A 16,204-nucleotide genomic window follows, 5' to 3' on the forward strand; every position below is an offset into this window, starting at 1 on the left:
AGCGTGCGTACGGGCAACCCACAGACCAACCTAAAGTAATTCGGAACGCATATTTCGCATATTTACATGACATTTATTTGACTAAACTAACCTCAAACTTTGTTTTTGTTCTTGCGAAACATGTTAGTTGGAACTGTCTTGTCTTTGCCTCGATAATTAAATTTTCTGCATTTGATTTAAATTTATTTGTGATAAAAATGAAAGTTTCTGTAAGCCAGCTTTATACATCCGTTGCTTGCAATCGTACTCCAGAAATTGTAGACTGGAACAATGGAGGAATAATTTGTTTTGGGGCTTCATACGCTGTTGTTATTTACGATACGGTAATATTGATACCATAATTTATTTGCCTGTACCTAAAAGTGTATATAAATACTATCTAGAGTGCTTGAAATCTTATTCTTGCTGCCTAGGATCAAAATATGATATCTATCAATTCCTAAAACTACATACAATAATATTTCGGTACTTATATTTTATATGTTCATTTCAGAATGTAAAAGGCAGAGACCCTCTCACAGTCCTCAGTCATCACCGCTCTACCGTCAACTCAGTAAAATGGATCCGTAAATCAGACGGAACCTGTACTGAGCTGGTGTCATGTTCGGCAGACAAAACAGCTGCTATCTGGACCTTGAAGGAGGGAACTTGGAAGGTGACAGCTACCTTGACAGGACATAAGGAGGGTGTGACGTGTATTTATGGAATTTATACCAGGAATGATTTGGTTGTGTATACTGCTGCCATTGATTCCGTGGTGAAAGTCTGGGAGAGATGTCACGGTATGTTTGATATTGATATAATAAGTAATTAATAGTACAAAAGAGCCAAAGGTATGATGTACGACCATAATGGACACCATTGCAAGATACAATTTATAACTAATATTAAAAATATAATAGAAGATATATAACAATTGAAACACAAAACAGCTGCTTATTTTAAGTAAATTTAGTCAAAGGCAGTGTCTATTTAATCAAGACATTTTTCCAGGAGTCACAATCCTCAAGCAGTCAATTAACCTGAACACTGGCCTCTGCCTCACCCTCCACGCTCACCTGCTGCCCGCTGTCAACCAACCCTTACTGTTCTGTGCACTAGATGATCACAAGATACATGTGTTTGCTGGAGAGGAGTACCACAGAGTACATACACTGGTAGGGCATGAGGATTGGGTGAGGGGCATGGATGTTCTGGATGTGGGTAAGAAGGATTCAAGATTTTTTTATGACAGGCTGCTAATATTAAATGAGACAGAAAAATAAAAGTGAAAACACTGTCCTGATTTCTTACAGGAAATAACGCTATTCTCCTAGCATCAGCATCGCAAGACACATACATTCGACTCTGGCGCATCCAACAGCATTCCCCTCAGAAAGCCTCAAGCGAGATCCGAGTGGAAGAGAAACTGTTTCATGCATACGGCTGTGATTGGTCTGTGAAGCTCGAAGCAGTATTGGCTGGCCATGAAGGGTGGGTGTATGGGGTCCAGTGGCATCCTTATGTTTATAAAGGTATAATATGCTTTAATTGGTAATTTTATTTTACTCACTTATATTTTGTGAAGCTGATTTACATTAAAAAAGAAATTATATTTTAGTAAAGACAATTATTTTTCAGCCATAACAAATTGTATGTAACATTAAGACACCTGAAAAAATACATAAATGAACTCTGAAAACAATAATTTCAGTAAAATTACAAATTGTTCCAAAATTGATCTCTTTTCACCCGATTGCAAGGGTTATATATTTCAGTCATACTTTGTTTACTATAGAATACATGTTATTTTCTTTTTAGATAAAAGGCAACCAGTCTTCCGCCTACTCTCCTCCTCTCTCGACAAGACCCTCATAATTTGGGAGCCTGAGTCCTCCCCTCTGAAGGGGGAAGGTGAAGGCGCTTGGACCGAACGGGTCCGAGTGGGGGAAGTGGGGGGAAACGGTCTAGGTTTCTATGGCAGCCGATTCGGGCCCAATGGAGAAAGTTTCCTTGGCCATGGATACAATGGATCTTTTCATGTTTGGACCTTATTCAAGGTAATTTAACACACGCAAGATTTAATTCTTACCATTCTAAATAAAATTTTGAAAATTTAAATTATACATAACAACACCATGGGCATAGTAAATTTATACACGCAAGTTAATATACGCTAGTTATAGCGAAAAAAATCGGTTGAAATATTAATTATGGTATTAATAATAAACTCTGGTGATTCCCCTATCCTGAAAAATACATATGCTATTGAACAGCATAGAGATAAAATTCATGATGATGAATTAGGGTAATTGGTCTGTTACATAAAGAGATGGTACCAACTTTATGGCATGCAATAAAAATATTGAGTATTGAGATTTCTAGCTTTGCAAATAGATAATAGCTGTTGCGTCACCAAAACTTGTGGATTATATCCTTTCGAAGCTATATTCTTCAAATGTGAAATACAGGAATCGGGCCAATGGGAGCCGTCGGTGGTGTGCGGCGGCCATTTTGGATCTGTGGAGGACGTGCGGTGGGGAGCGCGGGGGGAGCTCGTCAGCGTCAGCGCCGACCAGACCACGCGGCTGCACGCGCCCTGGGCCAGGCCTGGCGGTACTGAACTTTACTTTTCTTCAGCAACAGTCATCTCCGTAGGTCCTGGGCCGCATGCGCCTATGTGATAGTTTTTTTTTTGCGGTACATATGCATATTGTGCGTAATCCTAAATATGGATTCCCATTAATAATTTATAATGTACACTATATAAAAATAAATAAAACAACATTTATTTATTTCAGGTTACTAGATCCATATAATACAAATTCAGTATATTATTAACTATATAGCGACCCAGCTTCAGACGATCTAATGGGCTGTTTTGTATGTGTATAAACCTTTAAATAAATAGATAACAGTGAAAACTGCATCATAATCCGTTACATGGTATGAAAGAAGAAACCTTAGAAACAGACAGACGAGGCGGGCAACTTTATTTTATTCTATATATAGTCATACATTTTTTGCATGGAAATCATATTTTTTCAAGGTCTCGGCTCAGAATGGCACGAGATAGCCCGGCCGCAAGTCCACGGCTACGACCTGTCATCGCTTGCCATGCTGCCAAACAACTGCTTCGCGTCTTCGGCTGAAGAGAAGGTGGTCCGGATCTTCAAGGCCCCAAACAACTTTCTGACAAACTTCAAGAACATTACTGGTGTTGAGTTGGAGGTTGAAGATTCTAAAAGTGAGTTTACTGTATTTTTATGTAAAAGCAGGACCGAGATCTGTTTTTTTCATCCTGGCGTGTACACAACACGCTAGGATTAAAACTTGAAATGAAATTGAATGAATTTTTAAATTTTATTTTCAAATACAAAAATACATTTTTTTCATCCTGGCGTGTTGAGTACACGACAGGATTAAAAGAAAAAAGAGTTTCGTCTTTATTATTATTTAGTCATAGTATTTTACGTCCAAATTACTCGGTATATAGTTAAAGATACAGGTGTGGGATAAAATGACACAGAGAAAGAAACAGAAAAGTAATATTCGCGACTAAGACATGTAACCAAGCGGAGATGGACATAGGTTAAGAGAAAGTAAGAACCTTTTTCTTTTCAACTGATCAGATGAAAAGACTAGAGGGTGCTCAGAGTTCCAATCAATCCAATTGTATTTTTCTGATGTACCGTCAACAGCACGTAAAACTATCCACCATAGAACTATGCGATAGCTTCAAAATCGCTGGGATTTGGGAGAAGACAGGGCTGTGATAAAAGACACCTAGTGTTGACGCCTTGTGTGAAAACTCAACCCCACAGAGTTGATGTCAAAAGCATTTTAAAAAGATCTATTATTTAAGTAGTGTTTTTTTATAGGTCCGGAAGGCGCGTCAGTTCCATCTCTAGGTCTATCAAATAAAGCCGTATTCGCAGATGCAGAGGTCGATGACGACAACGATGGACATTTCGTACCCGTTGTCCTGCATGGTAATTATTTTTTATTCTTCAGAAAATGTATTTCAGAATCCGTCGTAAAATTTTAAAATAAATTTGCTTGGTTAAGAAACCGGCTGATTATACAAGTATCAGATCAGTTGATCTAATGTCGGAGTGAACACGGAAAATGGGCTGAGATTTAATAAGCGAATTAGGACCACACAAAATCTACTGAACGGATTTCAATAAATTTCATTGGAATATAACCTGCAAAAACATTGGAAGACACGACAGTATTGAAGACGCACGCACTCCAATAAATTTTGTTTTCTATTTGTGCAGGACACAGGCTAATCGTAGACTCGCCTAGGTGTCTTTTAGCACTACTATAGGTTCACTAATAAATAGAAGTAAGAAAATGCACGGCTTTTCACAGTCCAGGATTTATTGTCTATAACTATGCTATACTATATTCTTAGTCTATGCACTATTCTATTTATAATCTATCTCTGTCTATCAATTACTGTCTATAGATATACACTGTCTCTATCTGTAATTAATACGATGAACTATGCTATCACTTTTAATAATCACTGTGCACTCTCTGGGTACTGGTATCACTGCACTGTACTGTGTCTAACACTGTTTCTAAAAGACTGACTGAACACTAACTGAAAACTGTTTACTGAAACTGTAACACTGTTTACTATAACTGTTAACTTTAACGAAACTGTTCACTGTTTCTTCTGTGCTCAAATAAAACTGACTGTTTATCACTGAAACTGACTGAAAACTATTATAACTACTATAACTGAAAACTGTATTCACTGTTTACTGGAACTATTCACTATACCTATTTCTTCTGTACTCCTCCAAGAAACTGTAGACTGGAACTGGTAAAATCAAAAACTGTCTGAAACTGACACTGACTGAAAACTAATTACTATAACCGAATACTGTATTCACTATTCACTATAACTATTTCTTCTGTACTCCACTGTTTCCAAGAGACTGTAGACTGGAACTGTTAAAATAAAAACTGAGCTGTCGAAGGACTCGGAGATTCTTATATACCCAGACAGCGACGAGCAATTTCCTGTTGGAACACTGTAGAAGATTCCAGTAAGAAAATTTTAGAATAAAATCGAACTTATAGCGGAAGATTATGATGTTTGTCTGGTGCTATAAGAATGAAACGGCGTAAAGGATGTATTTACTTCTCTTTCGCACCTATTGCAAAATGGGCGTTTCTATAATGTTGGCTATTGTTCTGCGTGTGTGTGCGGAAGGAAGGCTTGTAATTGGTTCTGGAGCATTCGATTATTCCTGTCTCGTTCCTTCTTGCTGCGATCTATATATTGCCTTCTGTTTTCTTTTGTTGTAGTAGTTCTAGAGTTTTCGGCCATCTTTGCATCCGTTATATTAGGAGTATAGAAGTTCATTGATGTAGCCTTTCTCTGTCTGTTGTATATCTGTCTTTGTCTATTACTTTACGATTTACTACGCTATTCACTACGAATTCTTCGGCCATCTTTACATTCGTTGCACCAGGAATATAGAAGTTCATTGAATTTTCATTGATGTAGCCTTTCCCTGTCTGTTACATTGGAATTTATTACGCTACTCACTATGAACTTATGCAATCCGCTTATGTGAGTGTTGACGTACTATTTTATTAATGAATGAGTTGTTGCGTACACTATTGTAATGTAATTAATAATTATGCGTAATGAATGAACATCCGATTGCCATAAAGTGAAAACACCACAACAAAAAACAATGTTGTTGTTTGTATTGAATAAATCCCGTTGTATGGAATCCCCAAGAGCCGCCGACGGAGGAGACCCTGATGCAGAACACTCTCTGGCCGGAGAGCCAGAAGCTGTACGCGCACGGCAGCGAGGTGTTCGCGCTGGACGCGGCGCCGCGCGGCGACGTGCTCGCCAGCGCTGCGCGCGCCGCGCTCGTCGCGCACGCCGCGCCCGTGCTCTGGTGAGCTTGTGACATCTCGATGTTTTCCTTCACCGGAAGCAAGTGGTGGCCTATGAAAACTACTATAATATATGAGTCAGATTGGTATCCAAACTCCATATAGCACGAGTAGGATGCGAGAGACCTGTGTAAGGGTGTCTTAATCATTACACCACCACCGCTTCAGTTTTATACAAATACAAATTTCTTATCATTTAAAAAGCATTGTGGCACAGGCCTTCCTTATAAATGGACAAGATGGACCTTGAGAGATGGGCCTCAAAGGCCATTGCGGATAGTGATAATGTAACACGCACCGCGTGTTTTTACATAACACAATCGGCAAATATGCCCTGTGTGTTACCAACTTACTGCTACAATGGTAAAATCGTAACACAGTTATTTTCTTTCAGGGACACATCAAACTGGCGGCAAATACAAAAGCTCGTCTCCCACCAACTGACCGTCACTCAACTAGCATTCTCACCCGACAGTCAACACCTCCTCTCAGTCTCCCGCGACCGAAGATGGACCTTACACCGCAGGAAAGAAGGCTCAAATTTCTTCGAAACGATCGCGAGTACAGACAAAACCAATGGAGTACATACGAGGATAATTTGGTGTTGTGCGTGGGCGCATGATAGCAGTATGTTTGCTACGGGGTCTAGAGATGGGAAGGTTAGTTGATTCTGCACAAATTTATTTCAAATTTCAACCAATCAGAAAATCTATTTTCATCTCGAAATACCTTTACTTTACACATACTCTAATATAGATCTATGTGGAGCTCTCTCTCTCACACACACACACGAGAGAGAGAGAAAGAATCAATAGACTAGCAAAATGTAAGCTACAGCTAATCACTGAAGCTTGAGTTATCAATACATATCTTTAATATTTTTTATCTCTTATTTCGATTCCATTAGCGCCTATTTTAAATAATTGGAGGTATCTGATAAGTAGGGGCTTTCGACAACAAGACTGTTTTTAAAGATTACAAATTTTCTAGGTATGTGTGTGGTCAAAAACCGATACTCAGTCTTCAACATCGCTAGGCTCCTACGCACTGTTGGGCAAACCGCTTGAAGTCAACATTTCAGTGACAGCGTTAGCGTTCGCGCCGGTTATAATAGATGGCGCTAGGATCGTCGCCGTCGGAGTTGAATCCGGAGAAATTAGGTTGTACGCGTTCGATGGTGCAAGTTGGAGTTTAATTCACGAGATGAATAACAGGTACATACCACCATCACATATTTTCCACCTACACAATTCGCGGAGCAAATCACTATCACTACAGATGCAGCCAACCAATCACACTGCGTTATGGTTGTCGTTGCGGCACAATGCCACGCTGTGATTGGGTGATTGCATCTCATTACTAAAAGTTCGCTTTTATAGAATGTGGCATTCAGAGTCTGCATTTTCTCGTGTTGTGTCATAATCAAGAACAAACTTAATGTTTCTGCATGTCTGAAACCGCGTATCCACTATTTTTGTAACATTCAACAAATTTAAAAACATGTCTGAAACGTGTTTTTTTTTAAGTAAATGAAGCCAAGCAATTGATCTAGCAAACAAAACGTAAGGCGAGTTGTGAAAATGCCGAATGGTATGACCCTGATGTCCCTCGACCCGCGCAGGGGCATTTTGTTTACGTAAATACATACACAAAACATTGTTGATGCAAGTAAAAATGGGTAATGAATGGCTCTTGTGTAGACAATTTTGTTGAATGTAGAATGTTTTTGTCGATTGTGTAGAGCAAAACACGGTAATAACCCCATCATGTTTCCGTTCCAGCGCCGCTCACCACCTCGCAGTCAAGCGGCTGATGTTCCGGCCATCCTCAAGCAGACTGACGCTGGCGAGCGCGGCCGCAGACCATTTTGTTAGGATACACCAAATTGATATCTCTTGATGTGTATAAATAAACTTTTATTACTGTTATTTTTGTTTGGTTAGGACTTTTTAGTTTATATGATTAGTTGAAGACTTACAAACTCTTTATAAAGTCATCATTGAAACGATAAAAAAAAAACAGTTTACACCGCCTGATGGCGTAATCTTAGCGGCGCCACCGACGAAAAACTGACACAAAATCAGCTTAGAAACTAGATAAGTATTTTATAAACAATCAGTATAGGTAGTGTATCGCTGTCAAGATAGCGTTTTAATAAAAAAACAGACGACAAATCTAATCTCGTTTATTTACAGATTAATTAATTACAGATACGCCTACTGGAGGACGCTTGTAAATATTTATATTGTGAAGGCACGTTTCTCTTGTTATTGTAAATTTCTCCAAAACAAATGCTTATAAATACATCAACATTTTACAAAAATAATTTCACAACATTTAATCAATATAAGTCCCAATGATATATGTACCTTAAGGTCGATTTTTAGCTATGTAAATCTCTGTAATCTGCGACACAAAAACTGTTTGAATTCATAATAAAAACATACAAAAACCGTCCATAAGGTACTTCACTAGATATATAAAAATATTTTTATTAGTATAAAAATATTTTTATTAGTATAAAAATACCATCTAAAAAAGGCCTATTTAGCAGGAATGTTTCACATTCACAAAAATTTTCAAACAATTTTTTATTTTAACAACGATAAAAATATATAACAAATCTCTCTTAAAACTTTTTGGTGAATATACGTTTCAACCTTACGTAACTAATATTTTTACACAATTCATACAAAATAATCCATTTACTTATAAGCTTATCTCATAAAAAATTTACATAAACCTTATTTAAATTTCTGAAGTTCAGAGCATATTCTTTGAACGAAATAGAAAGTATGGAATATATGAGATATATATTTCATTAAAACTGAAATTACATGACATAATAGGGTAGATGACAAGGGCAGAAAATTGTATGTAAGAAATATGTGTGCTCTATAGACTATACACCTAGGTACACTTCTGTACATACCGACCGACCTATAGACAGTAGTAATGGCGCTGGATGCGAAGGTTTCAAGTTGGTTGGAACACATTTAAAAAAACAATAAAATTATTAAAATAAACTCAACCATCGTAATAAGCTAAAATTTTGTAACAACTTATCATCACCATAAACCCAACAATAAAGTTAGCTGTTGAACAAACGCAGTTATTTTTTTCGCTAAGATATTGCTCAATCGTGACGTCAGGTTAGTCTATCATCTAGTACGGAGCGTGTGGACGAGTCCAAAAATGTGTGATTTTATTTTTGAAAGTATTGTCATTATCACAGTATTTTTTTCACTGGTGTTTCTAATGATCAAGGGCCTTCGAATAGTCATAAAAATAAAAAAAATGTCATCAACCCTATTATTTATAAATGTTTATAAAGTAATTTTTGTTTATAAAGTTTAATGTAATAAAGCTGAAAAATAACGTGGTTTGCGATTTATTTACAACCACAGATAATAGCAAGGAAAGGCTGATGATGGATCTTTGTGATGTATATAGGCCTGACGCACATGACATATGAAAATTGGACTTAGAATGAAATTACGTATTATCTGATGCTAGAATAAGGAACATACATACAACATAAAATATTTCAATATTTCTTACAATATAAATTAAATATATAGTAAAAGCGGCCTTTGCGTTGGATGAAGACTGGACAAGACATATATGTAACAAGATTGCGATCATTCATTGAAGCATTTGTACTACTTTGCTACAGTAACCAGCGACTACATCCATTTAGCTTGTGAGATAATCGGCTAACTTCGGCTTCCAACTTTCACATTTGGTGAACCAATGTCAGAAATATTCGATTCATTAAAATTATTGTGTTACAAAGACATGTGACAGAAGTACTGCGTGATATAAAAAAAATATATTTCTATGAAAAAACCCTTGTTGAGCATGATTGGTACGAGGAAGCAAAACGACTGTTCGTTTTTGCTATAGAGGTTAGGTATAACGGCTCCGCCGCAGAGCACAACATGTATCTTCTCTATCTTGTATTAAAAAATAGACTGGTGTTTAATATGCTACCCTACCCCAACGAGTATGACCCAACATGTAAACAGAGAAAACTATAGACATCGTCACATCGAAAGATATTTAGCTTCAACAAGATGAAGAAACGGGACAGAATGTTAATATATTTTGTCTCTCATCTCTGGAAATTTTCTATCTCATTTGGCATCGCCAACTTATTGTCTATAGTTTTCTTTGGCTCAGCCCCGACACAAGCGTGACTCACGCGCAGCAAACACCAGAGGGTCAGGCGTCGACGGCGCACTTGAGCTTGGACTTCTGCTTGTTGGGCTTGAAGAAGCGCAGCAGCCGCGACACCGACCCGCGCTTGGAGCTCTTGAGGGCGCCCGACGACTGGCTGATGCTGTCCAGCGACCGGCTGTCCGATATGTCCACCTGTCCACAATAAAACAAGTTTGTTTTTGGTCACAAAAACGACATTTTTGCCACGAGCTTTTATTGTTGTCAGTATAGTCTTTGTAGCATTCAATGCGTAACAAAAAAAAAATGTCCGTGCTGTAAAGAACGAGTTCCATTGTCGGGAGCCGATGCTGGGTCAACGGGTCACGCTTATCATAATAATGCCAATGCATTCAAGGAAACTGAAGCAACGTGCGAAATTTCAATTCTGTAGAACAATTGGAGGTAGGTGAAATTTTACTTGCAAAATTTGATTACAGACAGACAAACATCGGGACAGATGGAAACTCAATAAAAGCTTGTAAAATAGCTAACATTACAAACATTCCTATTTTTAAATCAGCAACTGATTTTGACGCAGTTATCACAGATTTTTTAGACAATTTATTCCCGAAAGTCGTCGAACTTCATCCGACTACGGACGAAGGAAGGCCAGATCGCTATTACCATATAAATGAACTAAATAGGAACCTTATCAGTAGTGATATCACTAATGGTAGTCCGACTGACAGTGAGGTTGTGAGAGTTGTTCATCAGATACCCATTGTTCACCGGAGCCTTGTCCGAGATCAACTCTGTGATGTTCACCGCTGACTGGGACGACCTGACTATGGCTCTGGGAATATACAAGAAAATAATTTGCGATATAAAGGTGATATGTGATTACAAGAGTGCCAAATAATATCCTGCAGGAAGACCCCTAAATATTATAAATGCTAAAGAAAGTTTGTTTATTCAACCAATCTTCTTGAAATTTTGCATACATGTAGTTTGAAGTATGGAGAAGGATATAGGGGTACATTTCATCCCGAAAAAATAACTGTTCCCGTGGGAAATTTCCGCGGGCGAAGCCGCGGGCAAAAGCACCGAAATAGTCGGGTCATACTCATACATCACTGTCATTTTCACCCAAGTGTCATAAACATTATTATTTTTGACATTAGACAAATGAAGTAGATTGCAAATTGGCGTTGGGTCCGATGGACACAAATACGAAGTAGCAAACAATCAAAAATTCGAACTGGATTTTCATACAGCGGACAGGCGTAGTGACCACTACGGACGTCAATACAATCTGTCTCCGCCAATTTTTGTAGTTTTGTTTATGCCTACTAGCTCCACCCCGCGGCTTCGCCCCCATGGGAATTTCGAGATAAAAAGTACCCTATGTATTATTCTAGGTTATATTCTACCCGTGTACCAAATTCCATAACAATCCGTCTAGCAGATATTGTGTGAAAGCGTAACAAACATTCACATTTATAGTATTATTAGGATTGGAAACTTAATAGACAGTTTTTTTTTACTTTATCTTTACCTGTGCACCTCGAGCGACTTGCTGAGCTTCTCCCAGAAGTCGTACCAGAGCTCGTGCGGCTGGTACTTCAGCTTGTGGTAGTAGCGCAGGTTGGCCGGCACCTGGCACTCGCGGTAGATGATCGGGATAATGTTGCGCTTCTTCGATTCTGACAAACAATTGTTCAAGTTTAAGTCGAATTCAGAAATTAGACATTAACAGACACTTTTTCACGACAAATTACTTTAAATTATACCTCTTCTATCATCCTCTCTTATCCAAAGGTTGGCTGGAAGAGATAGCTTAGCAATAAGCCCGCCATTAAGGGATATAAATATATTTTGTACAGTGTTTCTCAAGGCCACGGCGTTTCAAAACGATGACTGTTGAAAATAAATGATAATAAAAACTTATTCAAGTTGGTCCCTATCATGCCACAAGGGCTTACTGAGAGCCTGGCTAGGGGTTACCATGAAACATAAAACACGGACCACGTCATGGCATCCACACGTCCTTTCTTTACACGAGATGAGAAAAGAGACAGCATGTGGACTTTAGTGATGTGGTACGTGTTCGTATATTTCGTGGTAGGCCTGTGAACTCACCAATGCCCACAGCCTGGGCGTGGTCGGAGAAGAACTTGTTGTCCGGGCTGTTGAGGAACTCCGGTGAGTACACCAGGATGATGCGGTGGCAGCGGGTCTCGATCAGCTGCGCCACGGGGCCGTACGGCGTCTGGTGCCCCGGGACTAAGTCGTTTATTGTGCATAGCTGGAGGAAAGATTTTGAAATCGATTTAGAATCAAGACTGGGCTAACACACACACTAGCGCCACCATCGCATTTTTATAGATAGATAAGACGTTAACAAATGATATGTGTCGCAGTGATACAAATTGGAACCAACTCAGTGGTGGAATTTCTCATCAACTCTTGGCTCCTACATTCTATCGGATTCTGACAGATCAAGTTAGTAAGTTTTAGACGACCTCCATGGGCTGATGGTCAGCTTGTCGGACACCTGGAGGTTCCGAGTTCTAACCCTGGTCAGGTCAAGTTTGGAAAATTATCTTTTTCAGATTGACCTGTCCTGAAATATATTGTATCCCATAACACAAGTCGCGAACTCTTTTTTGGGGCTAATTTAAACAGTGTTATTTGTCCCTATATATTATATTTATTTATACAATAATACCTTGAACCCTTTCGTCCTCATCCGGTTCAAGAGGTCATTGACAAAGCTGGAGTCCTCCGCGGCGTAGAGGACGTACGCGTCGTAGAACTGGGGGTAGCCTGCTTCGACATCCTCAAATGTGATCAGGTCGTTCTGTGGCTGCGGGGCCGGCTGGCTGTTTATCAGGGCCACTTGGTTCGCGTTGGACACTGGAATTTGATTAATTAGTTTTGGTTAATTAATCAGGCATTGTTGTTATTATGTTTGTTGTTGCTATAATTAATGTAATGAGTATTTTTTGTTAATTTGTATGTATTTGTACTAATAAATATTTTCATTTCATCATCACATTCTCTTTTTAAAATATGAATGCTGTATCAATATGTATATAAATATAGATACAGAATTTTATATACTACTACATTACATATATTGTACATAGTAATACTATATTTTACATAGTAGAATATTATATATCCCTACACTATGTAGGGTAGCATTAAGAGGATTTTACAAAATTCCCTGTGAAATGGGAAAATAAGGGAAGTTTTACATGAGATGCAGTAACACGAGCAAAAGCTAATAAATGTGTTATTTTTACACGAGCAAAAGCTAATAAATGTGTTATTTTTACACTTGAACAATCATAAATATTTATAAACAAGTCATTAGCTTTAGCTTCAGACATCAGTTATTATCTCATACATCGTAAAAATACGAAAATTAATAACTATACACACACCTTACAAGTAATCATATTTAAATGACTCAATAACAACATATTTTAATCAAACCCTTGAAACAATAAAAAAAAAGGTTCATTGATTTGTAACTTTCTTCTTCTAAACCACCCAATGGATTTTGATTCAATTTTCACTGTTGCTGTCACAAAACAGCCTATTAAACCAGGCGAAGCCAGGTCGGGTCACTGGTTTCAAATAAATATGTTTTACAAGTAATGATTAATAAGTTATTTACTCACTAAACTGAGGCCATACTGAAGAAATACAGCAAAAATCAATCTGTTCTGTTTGCACATTGAATGCTACCAGCATAGCTTTTGTTTTCAAAAGTTATCTTGAAGCACAAAATCTACATAAAAACTGTACCTAGTGTAGATAACACCCAGAGAGCTAACTCATCTGAATCAATCAACTCGCAGCAAATTCAATTAGAATCTTAGTCTTCAAGGTGAATATTTCGGTTGATACTCTTAAAATGATAGCTATCAATTAAACTTGATAAGGTACAGTACCTATTATCTCCTAAATTTCTAAAGTTGTCTCAATTATAATACAATTTTTGATCAAGCTATCAATTAGTGAGTGTCTGAAATTTGAATGGATTTATATCTAGTAGAGTAAGTTTTTTATTGTTGCTATAATAGTATGAACATGTAACTGTATTTCTACACTCAAAGAAGGGACACCATATTTCTTAGATGACTGTGAGGGTAGTCATCTTCAATCTTATTTAACTATCTATCTGATGTCTGAAACAATTATATGTATACAACTTTTAGAAATATTTATTTATTTAATAAGATATTATCTTTGTGCATAAGAATTCTGAAAACATCAATAAAATGTCAGAAAGTGGACTTTCTGTGGGCCTGGAGCTTATTTGGCCTATTATCTTAGACAACAATGTTGACATACTTTGCAGATATTTCCAGATATATAGATATTAAAATATATTTTACTCATAAGTGAAATACAATCCTTTTCTATTAAATATATGCCTTTCTTTGAATTAGGAATGTGAATGAACAAAAAATCAGGCCTTATGAATCACAGTTTATTATCTATTCTATAATAATGTGATAGTATTTTTCAACATGTTTTTCGTTTTGTTTCTATAGTATACCTAGTATAGTACCTATTAATCATCTGGCCAATGCCTGGTCCACTTATTTAGATTTGTTTATTCTCTCCTTTCTTCTACCTGTAGAGAATTGTAGCTAGCTTTCTGTTTTATTTCTGTACACTTGTGTATAGCTGTAATAATAAGTAAATAGCTCTAACACTTACGTGAGAGGTTCCTTCTTTTAACTAGGTCAAGTAAATCATCATACACATCAAATCGGTCCAGTCTTTCTAGGTATTCCAGCAATTTCCCGAGGGTGGCGGTCCCATCATTTCTCTGCATCCATAGGTCGAGAACTTTCCCCGTTTTCTCTGGGTGTTCACTTATGGTTCCTACTATTTCTATTGATATGTTCAGTAGTGAGGTTAGGCCTCTCCAGTCTCTGAAATTGAATCAACACAATACAAATATTTTAGTCAATCCCAATTTTATATTTTTAGTAGGAAATGAGTAAAGTAGTAATTATTTTTGAAAGAAGCATTGTACACGAGATCATTCTACTAATATGGAATAAAAATAAAATAAAAGCAAAATAACTACTCATATACCTACTAAATATAATAAGTACCTATGTATGTAATCTTGGACACTTTACGCAAATAAAGAAATTTAAAACGAATATGGATAAACCTTGACCTCAAAAATATACTGATTAGACTAAAATAGAAAAATAATATGGAAAGGTAAAAGTCAAGGTGAAAATACATATCTTCTCTAAAAAGAAAACTGGAAATTATAATGACAGAAAGTTGATGTGAAATATTTTGAATGTTATGGTTAATAGATGGTTCACTAACAGGTCTTAGGTCTTCTTCGCAGAATTCCGTGGCAGAGATAAAGTTTAGATTTGAAAAACAAACTTGCTGAACAGAAAAAATATTAGTTTACTTTTCAAAATAAAATGAGTAGTAAATAACATCACCAACCTTGGTAACCTGTCTGGTCCATCACTTGGTAATATTTTTTTGGAATCTAAACAGGATAATATACTCCGAAACTCAAAGCTAAGAGATGACAATGGAATACTATTAATTTGTAAATCACTAGCCATTTTACTTATCAGCTAAAAGATATTGGGCCTTCTAATCAATGTTTTGATATTCCCAATCATCTGGCACCATTTGATAGTGAGATTAGTAAAAAAATACAAAACAGCAACAAAAACCACGAATCATTTCCAAAATAATTTCTGCGATTGCCATTTTCATTTTTGACAACTTCTTTTGTCAATCATAGAAGTTTCATATTTGACATTGACAGCATTGTTTTTTCTTTTGTACCTTGGCAAAAGTAGTCCTACTTTTGCCAAGGTACTGATATTATTTATCTAGCATTTTTATACACGACTAGATGTTGTCCGGGACTTCGCTCGCGTGGGAACTTTGAGATAATATATAGCCTGTAGCAATCTTGGATAATGTACCTTTCTAATGCTGAAAGAATTTTTGAAATCGGTTTCGGTGATTACCCGCCTCAAACATACAATCTCACAAAATCACAAACGCTTACCTCTTTATAATAATAGTATAGACAATGACTGCCAGAAAAAGGAGTGCTGTT

The 16,204-nt window shown here is 37.1% G+C and overlaps 2 protein-coding genes across 2 annotated transcripts; one reads left to right on the plus strand and one right to left on the minus strand.

Moving 5' to 3' along the window:
- Positions 1–56: 56 nt before the first annotated feature.
- On the plus strand, positions 57–8,923 carry Elp2 (Elongator complex protein 2). The gene is made up of 12 exons (XM_053768686.2): positions 57–323; positions 494–782; positions 994–1,203; positions 1,296–1,514; positions 1,801–2,039; positions 2,451–2,595; positions 3,029–3,226; positions 3,861–3,971; positions 5,747–5,912; positions 6,305–6,569; positions 6,901–7,124; positions 7,692–8,923. Exons 1-12 carry the CDS (start codon positions 198–200, stop codon positions 7,807–7,809), a joined length of 2,310 nt encoding a protein of 769 aa, XP_053624661.1. The 5' UTR covers positions 57–197; the 3' UTR covers positions 7,810–8,923.
- On the minus strand, positions 8,080–15,872 carry Myd88. The gene is made up of 7 exons (XM_053768697.2): positions 15,571–15,872; positions 14,809–15,026; positions 12,800–12,987; positions 12,211–12,376; positions 11,627–11,774; positions 10,780–10,924; positions 8,080–10,284 (listed from the first exon to the last, which is right to left on the minus strand). Exons 1-7 carry the CDS (start codon positions 15,693–15,695, stop codon positions 10,135–10,137), a joined length of 1,140 nt encoding a protein of 379 aa, XP_053624672.1. The 5' UTR covers positions 15,696–15,872; the 3' UTR covers positions 8,080–10,134.
- Positions 15,873–16,204: the final 332 nt, after the last annotated feature.

Source organism: Plodia interpunctella, chromosome 3 (genome assembly GCF_027563975.2).
Source record: "Plodia interpunctella isolate USDA-ARS_2022_Savannah chromosome 3, ilPloInte3.2, whole genome shotgun sequence".
Lineage (NCBI taxonomy): Eukaryota > Metazoa > Arthropoda > Insecta > Lepidoptera > Pyralidae > Plodia > Plodia interpunctella.

Coding starts and splice junctions, on each gene's coding strand:
- Elp2 (XM_053768686.2), top strand. CDS start 198: ATGAAAGTTTCTGTAAGCCAGCTTTATACATCCGTTGCTTGCAATCGT. Junction 2,596..3,028: donor GCCCTGGGCCAGGCCTGGCG/GTACTGAACTTT, acceptor TATTTTTTCAAG/GTCTCGGCTCAGAATGGCAC. Junction 5,913..6,304: donor CACGCCGCGCCCGTGCTCTG/GTGAGCTTGTGA, acceptor ATTTTCTTTCAG/GGACACATCAAACTGGCGGC.
- Myd88 (XM_053768697.2), bottom strand. CDS start 15,695: ATGGCTAGTGATTTACAAATTAATAGTATTCCATTGTCATCTCTTAGC. Junction 15,027..15,570: donor GGACCAGACAGGTTACCAAG/GTTGGTGATGTT, acceptor ATTCAATTTCAG/AGACTGGAGAGGCCTAACCT. Junction 10,285..10,779: donor GTGATATCACTACTGATAAG/GTTCCTATTTAG, acceptor TATTGTGGACAG/GTGGACATATCGGACAGCCG.